The following is a 22,156-nucleotide window of genomic DNA, read 5'->3' on the forward strand; positions in this document are numbered from 1 at the left end:
AGAGACAGAGAGAGAGAAAACCTACCAATTAACTTGTCACATTAAAAAAAAATGCACGCACATGTACACACACCCTACTTAAAAATCATATGAGAGACTTTTTATGTGCATACTGCATGTTTAAAACTAATAAAATACACTAAAATGACAACAAAACTATTTTAAATCATAAAAAAGAAAAACTGGATCATGTATAAGTATGCACCGAAAAAAATGAATAGAAGTTATGTAGGCATGATGTATGCACACCAACATATACCAAAAAAACAAACACAGTTATCACTCCCACATAAAACATGTCATTCAATGATAAATATACATATATATATATATAAATGAAAAATGTGGGATAAACAGTAAAAAACTACACTCACACACTCTAACAGTTATATCTGGAGTATGTGCACATTTTTAAGAAATGTGACGTGTGCACTGTGTTGCAGATCACACACAAAATAAAAAATATTCTATCAATGAAAAATACAAATGACAAAAATGGCAAAATAACCGCTACAAAAACTTTTATGATAGCAGTATGTAAATGCAGAAATAAAAATCTGTTGTACAGAATGTGTCCATTAACTCACATTCTCTTCTGATATGACCATTATTTTATCAATGAATCATTTTTAAGTCTATAAAATTGCAGAAAATTGCAGAAAAGTGGCTTTCAAAAGTTCCTAGAGGCCACGCTGATGTCTTCATGTTGCATGTTTAGTCTGACGAACAGTCCAAAACATGCAAGATATTCAATTTACTATCATAGAAGACAAAAAAACACAACAAATATTCAGTGAATTGTGACACTTTTGCATCAAAACAATGATGATTTGACTCTCAGCTCTGATATATCCATCTTCTACATACAGCACACATACGTTCACACACAGTCACAGCAGCAAACAAATCAATGGCAAGAGACAGTATTACTGCAAGCATATTTTTAATACAAAAACAGAACAAAAAAATGTTTATAATTTTAGTTTTTTGTTTTACTTTTACACAATTGACTCCTAGTAACACCCCTCCCTCCCTCCATGTTCTCATCATCACACAGAGAGTAGCACAGCATCAAAAAGGTGGTGGACTCGTCTCCTGCACCCCGAATCCCCCCCTCCCCTTCCCCTCCCCCGCCCCCCCCCCCCTCAGAGAGACAATAAATAAATAAAAATCACCTTATGATGTCTTCTTTCTTACTGTAATTTCACTAGGTTTTCATAAACTTCATCTCTTACACTGAGATAACACAGAGACAACTCCGCCCCGCCGACGACGGGGCATTTGAAAAAAAGCCTAGAAGAAGAGACACTGGGGAGGGACATGAAGGAGGAAATCTGCTCTCATTGGTCCACTCTGCCCAGGTACCCTGTCATTCATATTTGTAGTTCTCTCTACATATAAAGGGCAAACCCCTTTGGTCATGGTCTGGGAAATGTAGTCATTAGCAAAAAAGAGAACGAAAAAACAAGGCTGCCACGAGAATCAGCGACCTAGTGAATAATGTAATGTTACAATGAAGTAGAAACACACTTTACACACAAATAATGTCAAAAGAGTGGAGCAGACATTTCCTTGGTACAAAAAAAATCACAAATTCTTTAACCATAATACTAAATCACTCTCTGCGAATGGTGATATGACATGAAACTGAAAAATAAATAGATTTTTCTCTCAAGCTAGTTAACAAAAGTACAACTGGATTATAAATTAAACCAGAAAACAACGAGAAAAAAAAAAAAAAAGACATTCGCAAATTAAAATTTTGCATACAGTGACTCAAGTCAATGACCTCTATAATTTCCTTGTAACATGTGACAAAAAAGACACACGATAACACACCACCTTGTGTGCGTGTGAGGGTGTGTGTGTGTGTGTGTGTGTGCCGCTGGGTTGCTAAGGGCAACTGCAGCCGTAGACGTTAAGGTGGAACTGCAGAGGAAGAGACAATTAGTGCATGCTGGTTGTCGAACTCTGTGAACACGGTCATTAACATCGGGTTAGGTTACACATGTTGTATATTGTCAGTAATGTGCTGTTAGTTAAGTGTGTCACCATAAAAATAGTCCTTTCTATTGCCAGTTTGTGATTTTTTTTTTTTTGTGTGTGTCGGGATTGTTACGCCGGCATGTGACAAAACCACACCGCCCTTTGCTGAAATGCACACACAGGGCTGATCTTAACGTTCCAGCGGTCGGGAGGAGTCTGCTTTGCGGTGTTTGATTGTGTGAGTGTTTGCCCTCAGCTGCAGCAGCACCACGACCGCCACCGTCACCACCACCGATCCTCTGAGTCTGAGTTCAGCCGGTGTTTGTGTGTTTGTGTGTCTCTGTGTGTGTGTGTGTGTGTGTGTGTGTATGGGGCAGCGTTTCCCGCCTCCTGAGCTCTCCACATGTGGTGTCTTTGCCTCCAGAGATCTGCTGAGGTGACTCTTTTTCTCGCCAACCAGCCCATGGGGAAGCGACATGGCAGTCGTTGCATATTTTCTTTTTTAACTCATCGTTGAGGCATCTGGCCCACAAGCCAAAATAATAACCCACAATTCTTTTTTTTTTTTTTTTTTTTTTCCTGAATGCCATTTGAGCTTTTTTTGTTTTTGTAGTCGTGGTGGTGGTGGTGGTGGATCCCACTCCTTACCCCGCCTCTTTGTTAAAATGTGTGTGTGTTTGTGTGTCAATGTGGTAAAAAAACAGTTTAAAGTCTTTCTCTGTTGCTCCGTCTGTGATCGGGACAGAAGTGTGTAACACAAAATAAGGCAGCATCACGTCAAGTCGGTTGGTGTTTGGTTCCACGCTGAAGGGGGAACGTTTGAAAGAAGAAGCAGGAGACTGGAAGGCAAACTGAGGTCACTTCTTAAAGGGGAAAAGTCGGTTTTCGACCCCACAGACTCAGAATCATTCTCCTCTTGTTTTCAGTCCGTTCATGACAAAAAGAGGAAAGAGTGAGAAGGAGATTCACTTATCTTATCCATCTCCTCCTTTCCCCTGTTAAATATCAATCATAGTGCACAAATTCTACACAAGCCCTATGGATGGATGTTGAGATCGGAGAGCTGGTACATCCGAGACGACCGACGATAGCAGAACATCCTCTGTGAAACGGAGGAGTAACGGTTCTGCTCCAGTCTCTCTGTGGTCTCATTCTCTCTGACTGGCTGGTTTTTTATTTCTTCGCAGACCCCGGGGTCTTTGGGCTGGGGGCCTTCTTGGAGATGGTGGGGATCTTGGAGGGTTTGGCCCCGCTGCCGGGTCGCCTCGGGGTGTCCGAAGTGTCAGAGCAGACGGAGCGAGCGTCCTGGAGCTCTGATGCGTCTGAAGCATCGCTGCCGCGGCGACTGCTGGCTCTGCTTCCCGCCCGGCTGCCAGCTCTGCTGGTCGGACCGCTGGCTGTAGACGCACCTCGCTTCGGATCTGGCGGGAAGACGGGAGGGACGGAGGAGGAGAGTAGTAAGTCACAATATGTTCTAGTTTTTAAAGAGTTGTTTATACGATTTTTCATTTAATTCCTACAAGACTGATTTCGTTGAAGAACATAAAATGTGTCTACAATACAAGCGTAACCGCCGTCTCACCGGTTCGTTTGCCGCTGTGCGTCGTTCCTCCGTTCTCTCCGGTCAGCGAGCCTCTGCTCGAGTGGAAGGTCGGCCTCTTCAGTTTGGACCCTGACGCCGCCCCCTGCAGGAGCACACAGGAAACGTCAGCTGAGGAAACCCGCACCGGAGCTGAGCTAATGTTACTGAGGAGCATCATGTTAGATCCACACTGCTAGTAACACTACAGGATCATATTATTCCTCAACAACATACAGCACATCACAACAGATGGACAATGGACAAAAAACAGAGCTACAAACAAATATTCAACAACAAATGAATATTATACAAACAAAGACATCGTAAAAGACACATCTACAAACTAAAAAATGTTAGAATAGTTTAATTTATAACAAACTACAGGATGTAAAGCACTGAAAAAGGGCTGCAACTAATGTTTAGTTTCAATATCAATTAATTCGCCGATGTTTTTCTCAATTAATTGTTTGTTCAATAAAATAGTAAAAAATGCTTGTAACAATTTACTAAAGCCCAGGGTGATATAAATAACATATTAATAATATAATATTATCATATTGCTCTGATCTAAACCCAAACATATTAGTTTACTACTATTTTACTACACTGAACAAATGGTGAGACTGGGCTACGAAATCTGAAAAACTGAAATCTGAAAAGTCAAATCTTTCGCAGGTCAAACTTGATGCGATCTGTACTTTAAACCTTTTGTCTCCCCCTTCTGGCAGTGAGAGTAATTACACAAACACTGTCGACGTCATCGCTTCAGTCCCCTGAGCTGGTCCCTGCTCTGGTCTACAGTCGCAAACCAGTCACTGTTAGTTGATGTAAAACACATCACTACTAGTGTGCCAGCATAGCAAAGTCACCACAGACACCAGATTTAAAAACTACGGTATCCTGCGAAATATAGAGATTTACCTGGCGGTGATCAGCGTTGTGTGAACTCGTTCGGTAATGGACGTTAGTTCCACACTCCAGCTCTAACAGCTTTTCAGATTTTCTCACATTTAACTTTCGTATCCATTCAAAGCTTTCTTATAAGTATCAATAATTTCAGTCATATGCTGTTTATAATATGTTGTCTTTGTCAAATAACAACCATGTTTCTTTGCTTGACCATATCCTGTTTATTCTCAAATTAAACAGTTCAAGTAGAAAACTTTCCCTCAGGAGATGATGTCATTTTTCAGCTAACATTCAAACATGAAAACCACTGAAACTGAAGTTTCAAGGTTTAACATGAAAGCAGGAAGAAACATAACTTTCTACATGGTGGTATGTCAGCACCCGGGAGTGTGCGTTAGTGCATTAGCGCGTTCAGTGGGGGTGGGGTTTGGGTGGGACAGGGGAGGTGGGTGGTAGGGGTGAGTGTGTTACCTCGTGCCCAGGAGTGGTGTGGCTGTGACCGAGATCTGGGCAGCAGTGGCACTTGGTTGGCGTTGGAGTTTTACTGTGTGCCAGCCAGGGCTTGGCATAGTCACGCGAGTGAGTATGGGAGGACTGAAGGGAGGAAGGGAAGGGAGCGAGGAAGGAAGGAAGGAAGGGCGGAGGAAGGAGGAGGAGGAGGAGGAGGAGGAGGAGAGCAAAGCAGCAAGGGAGAGAAGCAAATAAAGGAGGGAGGGAGTTATGGAGGGAGCGATTGGATAGCGAGGAAGTGCAGCGCAGTGTATTTTTGTGTGAGAGTGGATGGTTTTTTTTATTTTTTTTATTTTTATAAACAGAGAACCCAACAATGCAGAAAGGATATTTTTGAAGCCAGGTTAGCAGGAGTTGAATGACAGGAACGAAGGGGGAAAAAAAGATGGAAGAAAAAACAAGAACAACAAATAAAAATCTCACAGTTAAGGATGAAGTGATTTTTGACAACAACAACAACAACAACTACAGCAACAGGAGGATGAGCAACCGACTGATGCAGAACATAAACCCATAAAACACACAAACACACACTGAGTCATCAATATCTGTCACACACACACGCACACACATACTTAACACTGACAGTAATGCTTTTACACAATCATCAGATGACAAACAGTGCTGACAAATGAAAAACATCACTAACATCATGACGTCTGACTCAAAGTGGTCGGTTTCTTGACGTTGCTTCCATTTTACTTTACTAACTCAAACATACAGCAGATGAGTGTGTCCGAGTGTGTGTGACTGTTCAGGTTAGAGCGGCTGCACATGTATGTACGCTCTGAAACTGAAGTCCTGTTTAATCGTGACAGAGTTAACGCCATCTTATCTCTATTGAGCTTACAAAATGTTTGCCGTAGCGTGGGATACTGTATAAATTATAACTTTTATCTACATTATGATTTAGTACAGACCAAACAATACTACAAGTTTGAGTTTTATGTCTCTGTGTTTCCCATTAATGCGTCAGAATGATGCTTTTGATAAATTGATGGGAAAATGTTCAAGAGATCTTTAATTCTTCTTTGAGTATTTATGTCATCAGCACAATTTTGTTTTCTGTCAGTGTTACAGTAAACCATATTGTGTCTCAGTGTGAACATACCTGCTATTAAATTCATGGCCAATTTAAAACTAAAGCTGGAATATAGATAATATAAATACTGATTCTCCTCTGTCATTAATACAGTGTAATGAGTGGACTTTATTAGTTTTAATCAGACTGATGTCAGCTCTTACCCTGGATGATGCTGAGGCTGTAGGCGTGGCAGGGGTGGAAGGGACAGAGGGGAGAGAGGCGCCGCTGTGTGAGGCTGAGGAGGAGGAGCGGGTGGGCGAGGCGTTGCGGGAACCCGGCTTGGATCGTCGGCCCCGGGAGCGGAAGGCGGCCAGACCCTGAGACGCTCCTTCGGGAAGGATGAACTTCTCCCTCAGCTCCAGGTTGGTGCGACCACGAGCTGGATAGAGGGACAGAAAGGAGGAGGAAAAAAAAAATGAGTTTGTTTGTTTGTGTTGGCTCATAGTTTTCCTCCAGCAGGGGGCGGCAGAGGGAGCGAGCACAGTGAGGGAGAGAGTCAGTGCTTCCTTGGCTGCAGACATCAGAGTCCGTGCTTGTTTCATTTGAGGCGCGTGAGCAGAGCGGGATGTTTGGAGGGGGAGGGGAGGGGGAGAGGGTTGGGGTTGGGGTTTTGGGGGTCCAGGAAGTCATAAGTGCACTTTGGTTGAGTCGTTTTTAAGGGGAGAGGTGAGTGAGTGCGTTTGGACTGAGTGCAAAAGGTAGGAGGAAATAAATTTATTTGATACGCAACGAAAGTCAGCAACTTTTTGGAGACACACTGTCATCGCCGCAGACAAATTCATCAACCAACCTCCTTTGTATATTTTTCTTGTTTCTGGCCAGAGAAAACATTTTCTGCTCTGGAGAGAGTTTCACAGCTGAGAGATGTGCGATGACAAAATTATGTCTTTAAGCAGCGACAAGTGTCTCCAGTTTTGTGAAAAATGACACTTAACTGAGTGCCACACACACTTTCATTGCGTATTTGCTTGAGAACATCTGAGGGTGGTGGGAGCTAAAGCACAGCCTCTCTTCTCTCGTTTTTTTTTCAACAAGCCCTCCCGTTTGAATTCATTTTCACTTCTTGCTGCGAAGGAGCATCTCAGCTCTGCTGTGTATACACAGAATGTGTGTATATATACAGTATAAGTGGGGGTCATGCCTGGTTTATGCTTAGCGGGAGAGAGCCCAGAGATTCAGGGTTTCTCCCTTCTTCAAAAGACACTCAGCAGCATTCTCTGACAAAAAGTAGTGCAGCAGCCCCAGCAGACAACAACAAGCCTGGAGAAGCCAGCCACAAAGAGAGAAGAGAAGAAACTGAGGATAACAGAATGGCTCGGAAGAGAACAAAAATATACAAAAAAAAAATGAGAGAAGAAAGAGAAAAGAGAAATGGAAGAGAAATAGAATGAAAAAAGAATGAAACATGGGAGTGTAAAAAATATTTTTTTTAAAAAGATAAAGAGGGAGGAGAGGAGGGCTACAGCTAGTTGTAGCAGCAATGCAACTCCTAGCCTCACGGCCATCGTCCCTAGCAACCCAACAGCAAGGCCAGTCAATTAAACGGGTGCACCCTGCAATTACGTCGCCCCTCAATGCCAGCCAGCCAGGTGCACCCTGTAATTGTGTCTCCCACCAACCAGCCATCACATTTAAAAAGGAGCCGCGTTGGAAGCCAGCGTTATTAGAAACCCAGGCTGGCCACGCCCAGGTCTTAGACACTAATTCTTTCTATTTGCGCTCAAACAAGAGAACTAACGAAAAAAAGAAGATACATCTGTTGGCCGTGTTCATTGTGACGTGAAAACATAACGACATTTTTCAAAGCCATGCACATTTTCTCCTTTTTTTAGTTTCTGCTGAGCATCTCCATCTGTTTTTTTTTTTTTTTTTATTAAATAAACTCACCTTGTAAAATTTGGACATCATGAATTCATAATTTTTTTAAAAAAGTCCTTAAAAAATAGAATGAAATAAAATCTTAAGACCAGGGTTTGGCCAAGTCCTGCTTTTGTTTTGTGAGTGAGGAAAGCATGACGCAAACGTGTGACACACAGACGAGACTGACATCAATGCCTATACACACAGACCTGACCACAGTTATAAACAGTACACACACGTATATAGACACACAAGAGGACAGCTGTGGTTTAAGATGGAGATGGAGACAGACAGCTGGATGAAAATGGGGGCGTGAAAAGAGATGGAGGAATGGAGTGAGAGACAGAGAGGAAGTGTAGATACCTCGGCAGCAGAAATAGCCAGGAGTGACTGTCACTAAGAGACACAAGAGACAATGTGAAATAACTGCATGCTCATGGAGGAATGAAAGGAGTCTCACACACACATATAAAGAGAAACACACACAAGATATATCTTCATAGACACACCCAAAAAAAAACACACACAGTCTGTTCAGACTGCTTAAACAAATATATCAAAAATTAGTCCTTTAATAACACAACTGTTGACACACTCGAAGACACACACACACACAGCTGAGCAGGGGGGGGTCCGGACGAGTGTTAGTGACCCCTGAAACATGTGAACAGGTCAGGTTTTCAGAGCTTGCGTGAGCGGCGACAGCCAGGGGGAGGGGGAGGGAGGTCAGGAGAGAGGAAGAGCAGAACAGTGGGGAGACATAACGTTAGTCAGGTGATCACAGTCAGCAAGGCACAGCAACAAGGCCAAACCAACGCACCAAACCAGAGAAGAAGAGAAGAAGTGGAGGGGAAAGATGAAGATAACGGGAGAGAAAAATAGCAACAGAGAGGCAGAGGAGGAAAGAGAAGAAATCAATAGAAGAAGAGAGTCCAGGAGAAACAGATGACAGGCTATTAGGAGAGAGAGAAAGCATAAGAGATAGAGGAGAAACCCAACCTATACGAGATGAGATGGAGCTACTCGAATCGGAGCGGAGAATCTTAAGTCCTGGATGTTGCACTGGGGAAAGAGAAAAAGAGAGGGAGAGAGAAAGAGGAGAAGGGAGAGGGAGAGAACTGAGGACCATGCACCATGCAATACTACTGTTTTATTTAAAAGAGAATGAAAAATTATAAGACAGGACAGAGACCCAAGAGACTGTGAATATTATACAGAAATAAAACATGTGACAAGTCGAGGAATCGAAAGACAAGAAGATGATGAGACCCTTCAGGATCGACAAGAGGACGAGCTCGGAGGGAACAGAGAGGTTCGGGGGGAAGAGAGATGGGAGAGAGAAATACCGCTCCGGAGAGCGCAAACAAAAGACACCGACTGTGGACGTCACTGGAAGGTAACGCTGAGAGAGGTGAGACGGTGCAGCATTTTCCTGCTTCACCTGCTGACAAACAACTGGACAAACTCGGTTGGTTTTGCTGCTGTGTTTATTCTTCAGTGTCCTTCGTTGATCTGTGTGTCGTCAGTCGTTGATGCTCGGTGCAGGAGGCACCTTCGGAGGTGCGTTTGCTTTTGTAAAGAGGGTGTGTTTGCATAAGCATTAGAGCCCGACTGATATTATCAAGAGATTAAAGATGGCGCCTCATTCATTCCAATGAAAGCTGCTCATTTTTGGGCCTGTAGAGTATTAGAGTCCTTCTCAGGGCGAGCCAGTTGACTCCTAACATACATGAATAGCTGAAAAACTTTACTGATGATACGGACAAAGTTCTGCTGCTGGAATCCAACCCCGGATGTTGTGGTAATGTGGCATCAACCAGCAGCTTCTGGTGCACAGCATCAACTTTTAGCTTATTGTAGATTTATTGGTATCTGTGTGTATGAATTTGAAGGCCAAAGGAATATTTGCAGTGATCAGAGTACAGTTACATGAAGGATAAACTAACACATTGGTGACATTTAATGTTTATTCTGTAATACAGGCCTGTCTCCATCACACACAACCTTTAGTGTTTACAATTTACTGTTATTATTTCTAGTGTTTATTCTATTTTTCACTCGTAAAACGTCCCTCTTAGTAACTTATAAACAAACTCAAGGGATCCTTATTTAAGATTGGCCAATACATCTTTATCTGATTTTTGAGGCTCAAATATCCCTTATTTGTACAAAAAAAAGAGAAAAAGATGAAGGTATCGGTCGGGCTCTAATAAATTCATGTGAAAGAAAGAGAGACGAGGAGACAGAAGGTGTGATTTTGTGTGTGTGTGTGTGTGTGTGTTTGTGAATCTGTACTTGTGTTTGAGAGAGAGAGAGAAAGAGATCCGATCACTCACCTCTGCACGGATCATTTTTGACCAGGAACTCATCCAGAGCCATCCAACCGCCTCCGACTCTCACCATCACCGTGCTGCGCAAAATTCTCACCAAACGCAGCTGCTGAGAGTCTCCGAACTGGGGAGATATTGGGAAAAAAAAAAGGAGAAGAGGGAGGAAAAGGACAAAGAGAAATGAGGAGAAAAGAGATAAGTGAACAGAGGAGAGAGAAAAGAGAATGAAGGAATCAGACAGAGGAAGAGAAAATCAGTGAGTAAAATATAAAGTAGATACATTGATTGCGTTTTAAGCCATCACACCAAGCAGCGTCATCTACCCAATCTAAACACACGATCTCTTCTACTCCATGCAACGACAGAAAACCATGCACTAACAGAACTACAGAGAGTCAGTCCGCTGATTCTCAGCCCAGTTCACCCAGCCCACTACATTTCAGCATCAAGATTTAGAGAAAATCACTTCCATTTTTATTTAAAAAGTTTTCAGAAATCTCAGTTGTTTGAGCCGCCCAGCAAAGCAGAACTCCAAAGCAACACCAGCGCAGAAGGAATTTTTTCTGAATTTCTCTCCAAGCAGCTTGATTTCTTTCCCAGCTTCAGTCCAAAGCACAGTATATATCACCTAACCACTAATCACCACTTCAGCCATGTCAATGTCGCCTGCTTCACATTGTGCAATTTGTCACTCTCAACACCCAACATATCACAGCAGGAACACAAGTGGATGGTGAAACCTGCTTACACGTTGCAAAGCCACAGCGGAGCACCGCCGCCTTCTTTTCAGTTTTTTTTAAAATCCTCATTCAGTGTTGAATATTTCAACAAAATACTTTTTTTTGGTAAGTGTGTGAAAGCGGGGAATGACGGGCTCTCCGTTGGCAGTGAACTAGGAAGCAGATTTCACACATCCGATCGCAGCAGCGGCAGTCACTTTACCTGGTTTCCGAGGAAGAACTACAATAAATCCGGCAGACACGGAGCAGAGAAACACAAAAGGAGAAAGAAACAGAGCAAGAGTGAAACAACATGTACTGACAACTGATGTTTTCTAATGTATGAATGGAGACACTTTATTTGTGTACAAGATCTTGTAAAAAAAAAAACTTATATTTCATTGTGTTTTTGTGTTATTTAAGCTCAAAATTAGTCGTGTAAGCAAAAAGACGCCAGTGGACATGAATGCGTGTGGTTGTTATGACAGTGATGTAAAAATGCTTTAAAAAACAAACAAACTGCCAGCTAGTGTTGGTGAGATAGTGATGGAGACAGCGAGAGACGAAAAGTGAGGTCAGATACAAACATGAGCAAAAAAAAAAAAAAAAAAAAGACAAACACAAGGCAGACAGACAGAGACACCGTGACGAAAACAAACTGGTGTAATATTAGTATCCCCAGTGTCCTGCAGCCAGACACTGGATATCATTACCCAGCGGATAATGATGGAGTGGACACAAACAGCAGTGGTAGTGACGGTTGATCCAGTAGAAACTGCTAAAAAAAAACTGTTAAGCTTTATTGCTCCTGTAAAATGTAACGTAGATACACACAGACTGCTGGAGGGAGAGTTTTATATTCATATAAACTGAAGATCTGAACTCTTACGAGCTTAGATTGTAGATGAAAAAATGTCAGAATATTTAGACTCATGAAATAGTCAAATATACAGTAGCTTTAGGTAATTTTTGTTCTTTAACATCTACACAATCTAGTATTTTATATTCTCAAACAGACGTCTGACACATTGTGTTTTTATATCTTTGTCATTCTTAAATTTTGTCACCTGACTGATATCAGAACCTTAATTCTTTGGCCCAAACTAAAAAAGAAAAAGTTGACTGTTGCATTTCTGTTCAGGTTTATGCTGCCAAACTACCAGTGAACCAAAGCCGGTAAACAAAACTCACTAGTGAGTCAGAATAATAATAAATAATCTATTATTTACTCTTCCTCGTGTTCATACCAGTGAAGAACAGATCAAATTACTTCTCTTTCATTTGGTGTTACAGGTTACTTCAATGGTAAAGTTTTTTTGAATAAAACGTTAAACCTGTTTGGTTTGGACGCCACCTAACATCAGTGCTAGTAAATCAGATTACTATTCCCATCCAGAAGCCCAGTGTGTATTTATGCCGTCACATTTACATGGTCATATTAATACGTTGGTGATGACAAAGAAGCTGACAATCCTGGAGTGCTGTGAGATGTTATAAACACGTTAAAATCAATGTTATGGTGACATATAACATCTAAATGGTACAGACGTTTATGAATACATCATGAGAACATGATGTGAGATGATGTGAGACACACAAGAGAGAAATGCTGTCAAGTTATGTTGTAAGTTGTTAATTGGTGCCTGATGGACAAGTGAAGACACAGCCAGTTAAGAATAAAATGTCAATTATTCAGAAGTGGGTCAAACAGCATTTGCAAGTTAATTCTTAGCAATCACACACATACTGCTCGTTTCTTTTCTCTGTGTGAAGTATCAGCTTGTTGGAGTTTAGATGTGTGTCTAAGATTTATTTAATTCACAATTGTTTTAGCAACAAGGTGCCTCAACTGTATCTTATTGTATTGTTGGAGGTGACAGTGAAGTTTAGAACACATTGACCTAAGTGTCAGTAGCAGCAATCATTTGCAAAACCTCTTTGACCCAGATCTGTTAACAATCACAAATCAGTTCATTAAAATAAACATCAACTCTTACAGATTAAGAATACATAACAGTCTATAAATGATGTCTGTGTTAAACTGACCCGAAGGCTGAAATGAACTTACCCGATATTTGTTCTCTCCTATCTGCTCCACCTGGAACCTCTTGGCACATTTACACTGAGCGACCTGCCGAGTCACCTGATCAACGACAGACAAGATGTCAGTGAACGCATCATTGCATTCACAACTACTAATCATTGATACAATATCAAGGCCCCGACATAATAGCACCATATGCATCTTCATAATTTCATCTTTGCTTGTTTGTGTGAGCAATTCAACTTTCCCCCGCTATCCCTCACCTCGTCCTCTATCTTATCAGCGTCAGTGGTGGGTCTGTAGGCGTCTTTGTTGGGATGCAGAGCGGCAACAAACTCGTAGTAGTCGATGTAACCGTCTCCATCTCTGTCAAAGATGTCTGCGACCGCTGTCATCTCCAGCTTACTGGTGGGGAACTCTGCACGGAAACGCAACAGGAATTCAGACAGTATATCGTCTACTTTATGCCTTAATTCTAGTTTATGTGAAAAAGTCTTTGTAATTGCTAAAACATTACGTACTTGAGGCCAGGATGCCGTCGATGAACTCCTGCCGCGTGATCTTTCCATCTTGATCCTTGTCGATGCGTCTGAAGAAGTCCATGACACGAGACTTTTTATGGTTCATCCAGCGCATGTACTTCTTCCTCCACACGTCGAAGTCAAAGTTGGCAAACTCTTTGAGCTGAAAATGGATAAAGTGTTGCAGTCACATAAAACAGCATATTCCAGAGGCTGAGAGAGTGTTTGTTTGATTGTTTGTATCAAGGTATTTGGCAGTTCAGAGCTTTGACTGATTATTCTGCTGTCTGTACTGGGATTTAACTTTTAATAGATTGGCATGCTATTCTATTTAAAATGTACCAGTGTGAAAGTTACCTCTTCCAGCCTGTCCAGACCGTCGTTGAGCTTGCGTTGGCGGTCGAGAGCCAGCAGCCACACTTGTTGCCACCTGGCACAGAGCTGGTTGAGTCGCGGGTTTCCCCCTGAAAGCTGCATGGCCGCCTGCTGCTGCTGCTGTTGTTGTTGCTGCTGTTGTTGTTTTCCTGCAGAGCATACAGAGAGTCCTCTCTGGTTAAAATCTGTACATTTCTACCACATAGCACTTATGCTGTCGTCACAGAGTAGGAGATATTTGTGCACAGAAGGTAAGCGTGAGGGTGCGTCCCAGTAGCCTACTGGTTAACCACATAACTGCAATGTCTGCGGTTTCATTCCAGCAGTGGACCTTTTATTGCATGTCACCCCCCCGTATTTCTCCCCCTCTCGTCTCCTGTCTACTGTCTCTATAAGAAAAGCTTAGAAATGCCCCATAAAAATATAAATGTAGAAAAAAAAGGAAAGTGTGAGGTAACTTACGAGCTCCTCTCCTCTCAGCCAGGCTGCTGGGAGGTTCAGCTGGTTTTCTTTTGTAAGTCTTTGTCACTTTGTCAACGTCCGGCTGCTTCCTCGTCATCTCTTCCATAAACATCTTAAGAACAACAAACGCTTTGAGTGAGTAAGCAAAGTTGGACAGCACGTGTTAATGGAAAATACAGACACAGTCAGGTTTAAGGGGGTTTTCTTCCATCTAGGGAAGTATTAAAATACCAAATTCTATGTTTGGTTGCCCGCAAACAAACTGATGAGTCAGAGAGGACGACGGAAAACCAACCTGGTGTTCTGTGATGAGTGTTTTGAGTTGTGGGATGTCCTGAGGGAGGGGCTCGGTGTCTCTCTGGACCAGTGTGGTCTCAGCCCACTGTAGCCATGACAACAGCTCTTCCAAAAGGTTGGCGTTGTTGAGCACCTCGGTCAGAGCCGTCTCCAGCCGCTGCTCGTGCTGTTTCGCCCATGTCAACACCTGCAGAGTGAAGGTAGTAATTAAAATAAACTGCTGTGTCATGTTCCTCATATTATCTAAATTACATCCTCTGAGGATTACGAAGCAGAGTCAAGTTTAGTGGCCTGAAAATATTAACCTTTATTTAACCATCGCAAATCCTAAAGCAAAGACTTTGAACTTGGATATTGTAACACTCCCTTCCTCACCTCTTCGAAGCGTGCCCTGATGATGGTGATCCAGTGTTTAATGGTGGTGATGGAGTCGGGGTGGCAGAGAGTCAGGATGGCCTCTCCCTGGCCAGCAGCCTTGTTGACATCAGTTCTCTTCTCCTCCACCGTTCCCATGAAGTCACGATGTGTGTGCAGCAGCGCCTGCAGAGTCTCTGCCTCCTCGGGAAGTACGCCGCGGAAACGAAGGGTCTGCTCCGCCTCCGACAGCCACTCCAAAAGCATCTGGACCGCTGTACGGAATTCCTCCGCCTGACGAAAAGAAGGAAGTTAGAAAGAAGATTTAATGTGGAAGGAAAGAAAACGCTGAGCCGTTTCTTTGTGACTTTACAGGATAAAAAACAATCAATTCTTCTGCTCAGAAACTTTGACAGAGCTTCTTCTCTGACCTGTTTGAGGGCCTGTTGGAGGCGGGTCTGCTTGGTGACTGACAGGGCGCACACCGTATCCCAGCGGTTGCTGAGCTCCTGAACCTGAACTTTGACCCACGCTGTGTCATCGCGGCCGGTCTCCATCAGTTCCCGAGCAGAACGCTTCAGAGCCTGAACGCTGCTGGTTCTCTTGCCCAGCTCTTTCTGGAAAGCCTGGAGGTTTTAGACATTAGATGGAGTTATTGAGGCTTATCATGGTTAGTTATGAACGTCTCATACATCTTTAATCAGCTGTGTTTAGCATAGTGTACAGACCTTATGCGAGTCCATGAGGTTGGATACAAGATCAAGATCTCCATGGACGGGCTGGTCTTCAGCTAGTTGAGGCTCCACCCGGTATAACCAGTCCACCAGCGCCTGGAGAGCCTCTGCAAACTGGCCTGAGAACAGCAGAGCCTCCTCCAGCTTGTGTTGTCTGAAGGGAAGAGAGAAAATCATATTTTATTTTTTATGACAATTCACATATGTGATTAATAGTCAGACTATCCAGTTTCCTTCTCCTTCCTTCGTTCTCTTTACCTCTCCACGCTCTTGCCACAGACGGTGTCCCACTTGTCACGGACCTCTCCCACCAGGTGGTCCAGTTTCTGGGTGTCTGCTGGCAGCTGGGCCTTGTCCCTCATGGCTCTCCCAGACCTCACTGTTGTGTCATAAACTGGCTGCTTTGATCCCAAAGCTTTCTGAAACTCCTGGATGAGGAAAAAGGGAGATAGAATAAAAGAGATTTGTAGAAAGGAACATAGCAAAAGAGGAAATCTGAAATCCATCAACAAATTGTGTACAATATAATAATTGCTTCCAGTACCTTGTGTTTGGCCAGTTGTACTTTGATCTTGTCTGGCTCGTTGGAGATCTCCAGCTCTGAGTCCAGTCTTTTCTCGGCTTCTTCCAGCCAGTCTGTCAGCTTCCTCCAGGCTTCGTGGAACTAAAGAAAGAGTTATGAATATTTTAAAGCACTCTCTAGAGAAAAGCCAATGTCAATTTCATGTATAATAATTATGGCAGGAAATGGTCTCTTAAATGTGTTAAATTTCGGTTAGTTTACAAGGCTTTCACTCTGAGGTATAACTCTCTGCTCCGTACCTGTTTGGCCCGTTTGCGTGCCTCGTCGAGGTGTCGGCCGCGGTCCAGTGACCTCTGGACCAGCTTGTCCCAGCGGGCCTGGACGCTGAGCAGCAGGTTCTTAATGAGAACCACATCCTGCTTCAGGCTGGCAAAGCGAAGCTGAGAGCCGGCCTTCTCCAGAGCCAGGACCTGCTCTCTGTGGGTGTTCACCTCATTCACAAATACCTGGACAGGCACAGACAAGAGAGCAGAACAAGTTAAAGAAAATGTAACGATGGTGAGAAATTACAATCTAATGATAGGTGCTGTACTGTAACCCTTTTAGCTGATATAAAAATTAGCAAAAAAAAAGACAAGTCAAATGTTAGCATAATGCAATAGCCAGTTCAGAGTAACTAGACACCTCAACAATGTTTCTCATGACTGGAATATGTTCATATCTACCTTGTGCTCATCAATCTGGAAGAGGACGGTGTCCAGCATGAGGCTGGGGGGTTGGGCCATGTTCAGGGTCTGTTCAGCCTGAGTCAGCCAGTTGATGGTGTCCTGCAGTGAGGTCTGGAAACCCGTCGCCAAGGAAACGGCTTCGTCCAGCTTTGCCTGAGAAGGTCAAACAGGGTTCAAAGTAAATAACAAACCTGCAGTAAAACACTGAAAGATCACCAGTGACCTTTAAACATTATAAATACAGCATGTATCCATGATGTGGTTGAGTATATCAGACTATAACGTGCAAATCATCACTACACAGACATAATATTGATGATGAAAGATGATACATGTTAAGAATTAAACAGATTAAAGCGTCCATATGCTTACCCTGCGGTCGTCCATCTTGGTGTTGAGGCTGGCCCACTTGTTCTGCAGCATGGCCAGGTTCTGCTGGGTCTGGGTGGTACCTGGTCCTGCTTCCTCACCTCCGCGAGCCAGCAGCATGGACTCTCCTTGATCCAGCAGCCGGTTGTACTGGTCGCTTCGCTGAGTCAGCTGGGCTTGAAGCTCCTGGACACAGACAAGACAAAGGTGAAACTGACACTTTGGCTTAAAGGTGAGCGTAGGTGTGTTTCGCTGGTCGGTTTAGAACAATGGAGGCTATTAAAGTTTCATAATCACTATATACCAAATGTCAAACAAATGAGTGTGTGTAAGCTAATATTCTGCACATCTGCTCAAAACATTGCTGGTTAAAATTGTTCTGTGCTCGTAAAATTTGTTTATGACATTGCAAAAATACCTGTTGCAGGCTTATTTAAAAAAAGACTTTAAAAACACTGGTTCAGATATTTACAGTAAACAGCTTTACACAGGTTTGTTTGTGAATTGTGATAGGGTGCCTCTAACAGCAATAAACAAACTAACACCTTGTAATTTGAACATTATAGCACTTATTTACTAAATAATACAGTTTGGCAATCCAAAACTTGCAGCTGTGTTAATGTTTCTCTCCTTGTACCTAACATTCGTTATATTCAGAGGAGTTTCACAACAGTTTGCTTCTTGGTAGTTGAATCCCAAAAGAAGCAGAAGTGCAGCAACACTGAAAACACTTTAATGACGTGGAATATCTGCATCTATAAATTCTATCATCACAAGCATTTATGTGTGTGCCACTATTGTGCATGATATACTGTGGGGTATAAAGGTGTAATGTGATTACCATATGTTGCTGTAACTGCTCCCTGGCCGTTTCGGGGAGACCGCCTGTCGGTTTGGCAGCAGACAGCTGGCTCTCCGTCCTCCTCAGCCACTGGAGGAACTCCTCCAACTCGCCATGGAAACCCTCCGCCTACACAGAAACAGGTGAGGGAGGGGGAGGAGTAGGCATGAGCTAATTATCTTAGCCACAGTTTATGATATAATGAAAATATTACCACTATAGCTGCTGTTTATGCTACTGCTATTATTTCTCCTACTACTGTTGTTTTTAATTCTACTAATACTCATAATACAACTGTACTGATATTATACAAGTATTAGCACAATCACTGCGACTATGGCCATTATAATTCCCATAACAACAATATATCTACTGTAATACAGTATAAAACTACTGAAACTGCACAAGATTTACATCCAGGAACAAAACTATCAGTATAAAATACACTGAATGGTTCCTTTCTTCCCTATAATAAGGGCTGAGTTGTTATTTTGAATCAAGGGCTGAGTGAACAGTACATCACTGAGCAGAAATGTCTCTTTCTAGCTCAGTGTGAGCTTCGTCACAGCACCTGGTGCAGGGCGGCCTCCAGTAATTTCTGCCTCTCCTGGGTCTTCAGCAGCAGGCTCTGCCAGCTCTGGTTGAGCTGATCCAGCTGGTCCCTCAGGTGGCTGGCCTCGTCACCGGGAGACGACTCCAGAAGCTCAGCGCCAGCACCGTTCACAGTCTCCACCGTGGCATGATGGGATAGCACATCGTTACGCAAAACCTGAGACATTAAGGAGGAGAGAGAAATAAAATAGGATTGGATTTGAATGTTGAGACGCAACAAGTAGTACAGGCAAAGGCGCAGCTATACAGAAGCTAAAAATGTGGCTCAAAATGTTGAAATAACAAAAAAAGCCAACTTTTATTGTGTGTGGCTCTCCATAAAGAACAAGAGAAACCACATGAGAGTTACAGGACAGGGCCGGGTTTCATAAGGACAAAGAAAGGAGCAACGGCCAACAATGTGACTGAAAATTCAGTTTAAGAGTCAAAGTCTTTTTAAGAAACAGCCTTTAAACAAGCTAATTTACAACCTGACCAAGAAGAATAACTCAAAAAATAAATCTTGTTAACAGCAAACAGAAGAGTAGACGCAACATTTTTTTTTTTTTTTCAGTTTGTAATGAATGGAAACATACGTGGTGTTTAGCCAGCTCAATTTCGATGGCCTTGGGATCAGAGCTGACTGGTCGCTGTGTGTCCAGGGTGGTGTGTGTGTGGTTCAGCCAGGCCTGCAGCTCAGACAGGGCATGTTGGAACTGACCCAGAGCCAGCAGGGCAGCCTCCAGTTTGTGCTGTGGTGGAAGAAAGACAGAGGCAAGATTTTAAAAATAGGAATTCAAATATTTGGACTGTAATGAAAAGCAGCTGTCAAATACATGAAGTCCTCCAGAATGCCAACAGAGACCAACATCCTCAACTTCCCAAGGGAAACATTGGGGTAAGAGCTGGAGGTCAGCTCCAGAATAAAGCCAGTTGGAGCAGTTTCAGTGTGTTAATCAGGGATGATTCACTAATGTTCTGCTACATTAACTACTAACTGCTCCGCCAAACAGCTGCCACATGCGGTCACGTTACCTGTCTCTGGGTGATTTTATCCCCCAGGTTGTCCCAGAGGTGTCGGAGCTCGGTCAGCGGCTCTTGGATCATGTCCCTGTCTGTCTGGTCTGACACTTTCTTCAACAGGAGCTCCCCCTGGTGGCACAGCTTCTCCATGTCAATCTGCTGCTGGTAAACCTCCACCTTGTACTGCTGCTCAAGTGTGAAAGAGATGAAGAGGAGACAGGCAAAGAAAAGTCAGTTTTTGGTGCAAATATGATTTGTAAATTTCATATTAAATGTATATGGATTTGTCACATTTTAGGACCATATCATGCAATACAAACTTCCCACCACAGAGTCTTATGCTTGACCATTAACTAAATACTTCTAAACTAACAGTAAGTATCACAAAAGTGAATTTCCTTTGTATTATATACACATTTATTTCTAAAAATAAAGCTTGTGAATACAATATTCTCACTGATGAGTGATTAGTTTATCAGCGAGGAATGAAAAATTAAAGTATCATACAAACCTTGAGCTCTTCAATCTGCTGTTTGACGGTTCCCAGGTCAGTTCCCACTGTCGACATCTCACACAGTTTGATCACTGCGTTGTCCAGGTAGTCAAACATGGACTGGAAATGATACAGAAACATCATCTCATCACTAAGTTCATATTTACATAATCAATAAAACAGCTCAAGAAAATGTGACTGGTTTCTATGTGTTATGATATTGCTGCTATGTTACACATTGCTTCATGAAATTTTACATATATTCAAAAAACGAGAATGGGAATGTAAATGCAATATTGTCAATCGGTGGATGTCTAGAGATAAAATACTGATTAGTCCACTTAACCTTGATATATAAAGGCCCAGTTAACTTTACACATAGACTGACTCTGATGTACAAACCTGCAGTGCATCCTGATACTGCACAGAGGCGGTCATGGCCTCCTCCAGTCTCTCCATCCTCTCTCTCCATGTGCGGTTCAGGCCCTCCCAGGCAGCGTTCATCTGAGAAAAAAAAAAAAAAAACAGGAGGAAAAGGGAAGAAAGAGGGTTAACACAAGAGTGGTGTTCTTCAGAACCAAAAGAAAGAGTGAACATGGTCTTCATTTCTCACCTCATCTATGGTCTTCTTGACCTCAGGTTTCTCAGTTTCACCGCAGGCGAAGATGAGGTCAGCCCCGAGGGTCCTGACAAACTCCAGCTCCTCCCTCAGGCCGTCCGTCTCTGCCTTGATGGCCTAGTGGAGGAACAGAGGGACATCAGGTTGAGACGTTTAGAATAAAAAAAACCAAGTAGACTCATCTATCTTGCCTGTCTCTTTACTTTTTTTCTTCCTCTTTAAAGATTTCTCAACAACCCAAATGCTTTGATCTGTTTCCTTAAGTGAGAGTTCACCACAGGATCTCCCCTCAATCCCTCACTCTCCCTCTGTACCTCTAAAACAAAGCCTCCTCCCCTTGTTTGTATCCTTTTCCCACCCCTCTGTCTTCCCATCCTTCATGTTCTCCATACCTCAGCAGCCTCAATCTGTTGTTTGATGAGTGATGGGTCCACACCGGGGTCCTCCAGCTCTTTCACAATATCTTGGGAGTCTCGGAGCGTGCTCAGTAGCGCCGCCACATCGGCCCAGAACTTCCCAGCCAGGTCCAAGACGTCGTTCAGCTTTCCTTCCCTCTCCTCGGCCCGCTGACGGATCTCATCCCACAGAGAACGGAGGCGCAGGAGGCGGGAACGAACAGCTGGAGGAGAGAGGAGTCAGGTTTTAAATAGGCTGGCAGGGAAAAGTTGGTGGAAGCACACTGGGAAGTATTTATTAGCAATGTAGTCTAATATTACTACAACTATGAAAGATAGTTTTAATAAGTGTGATATTTATGTCTTGTTTGTATTTTGCCATCTAGTGTCCAGCCCTGTTAAGTCTTTCATCAGACTACTCCCACCATGAGCGCACAGTGAGGCCTTTCATTTTGATGGAGCGTGGAGGGCTGGAGGGCATCAAAGCACAAAGTTCTTTAGAGGGCAGTTGAACAAAGATGAATGTGTGTTTTGCGTCACCGAGTGGTGGAGTTGGAAGAAATATGCAGAACTTCATTCCTGAGTTGGTTCCATTTCACAAAGTCTGCCCACTGGCTCGGTGCCAGTAAAACAGTGCCTTACTTTGGCCAGCTGATTGTTCAGTCAGTGAACTTGTTGGACTGAAGCCCAAAATAAGATTTTAATATGTTTCACCCAGATTACAGGAGCCTGATCCTCTCTCTCTTTCCTCTACGCTTTTTGAAAACTAAGTCTGTGTTGTTGATTGTGCAACGCTTTGTACAACTT

At 43.1% G+C, this 22,156-nt stretch overlaps 1 protein-coding gene across 13 annotated transcripts in view; it reads right to left on the reverse strand.

The window, feature by feature from the left end:
* Positions 1 to 622: 622 nt before the first annotated feature.
* The window catches only part of macf1a (microtubule actin crosslinking factor 1a), a 236,795-nt gene continuing 215,261 nt past the window's right edge, over positions 623 to 22,156 (reverse strand). For 3 of the 13 annotated variants that reach the window (XM_042434977.1, XM_042434974.1, XM_042434979.1), the window contains exons 78-106: positions 21,347 to 21,573; positions 20,949 to 21,071; positions 20,738 to 20,839; positions 20,354 to 20,455; positions 19,855 to 20,028; positions 19,416 to 19,571; positions 18,800 to 18,997; positions 18,229 to 18,357; positions 17,391 to 17,573; positions 17,016 to 17,171; positions 16,590 to 16,796; positions 16,312 to 16,431; positions 16,026 to 16,195; positions 15,762 to 15,921; positions 15,465 to 15,659; positions 15,055 to 15,327; positions 14,678 to 14,866; positions 14,383 to 14,494; positions 13,903 to 14,069; positions 13,546 to 13,708; positions 13,288 to 13,442; positions 13,049 to 13,123; positions 11,204 to 11,221; positions 10,268 to 10,385; positions 8,931 to 8,993; positions 6,233 to 6,450; positions 4,949 to 5,071; positions 3,569 to 3,671; positions 624 to 3,407 (exon numbers count right to left, since the gene is read on the reverse strand). In XM_042434977.1, the coding sequence (XP_042290911.1) occupies positions 3,160 to 3,407; positions 3,569 to 3,671; positions 4,949 to 5,071; positions 6,233 to 6,450; positions 8,931 to 8,993; positions 10,268 to 10,385; positions 11,204 to 11,221; positions 13,049 to 13,123; positions 13,288 to 13,442; positions 13,546 to 13,708; positions 13,903 to 14,069; positions 14,383 to 14,494; positions 14,678 to 14,866; positions 15,055 to 15,327; positions 15,465 to 15,659; positions 15,762 to 15,921; positions 16,026 to 16,195; positions 16,312 to 16,431; positions 16,590 to 16,796; positions 17,016 to 17,171; positions 17,391 to 17,573; positions 18,229 to 18,357; positions 18,800 to 18,997; positions 19,416 to 19,571; positions 19,855 to 20,028; positions 20,354 to 20,455; positions 20,738 to 20,839; positions 20,949 to 21,071; positions 21,347 to 21,573 (4,427 nt within the window). In that variant the 3' untranslated portion in view covers positions 624 to 3,159. Of the gene's footprint in view, positions 3,408 to 3,568; positions 3,672 to 4,948; positions 5,072 to 6,232; positions 6,451 to 8,930; positions 8,994 to 10,267; positions 10,386 to 11,203; positions 11,222 to 13,048; positions 13,124 to 13,287; positions 13,443 to 13,545; positions 13,709 to 13,902; positions 14,070 to 14,382; positions 14,495 to 14,677; positions 14,867 to 15,054; positions 15,328 to 15,464; positions 15,660 to 15,761; positions 15,922 to 16,025; positions 16,196 to 16,311; positions 16,432 to 16,589; positions 16,797 to 17,015; positions 17,172 to 17,390; positions 17,574 to 18,228; positions 18,358 to 18,799; positions 18,998 to 19,415; positions 19,572 to 19,854; positions 20,029 to 20,353; positions 20,456 to 20,737; positions 20,840 to 20,948; positions 21,072 to 21,346; positions 21,574 to 22,156 lie in introns of all 13 variants that reach the window. The other 10 variants (XM_042434970.1, XM_042434969.1, XM_042434981.1 and 7 more) reach the window with 7 other exon arrangements.

Source organism: Thunnus maccoyii, chromosome 15 (assembly GCF_910596095.1).
Source record: "Thunnus maccoyii chromosome 15, fThuMac1.1, whole genome shotgun sequence".
Classification (NCBI taxonomy): domain Eukaryota; kingdom Metazoa; phylum Chordata; class Actinopteri; order Scombriformes; family Scombridae; genus Thunnus; species Thunnus maccoyii.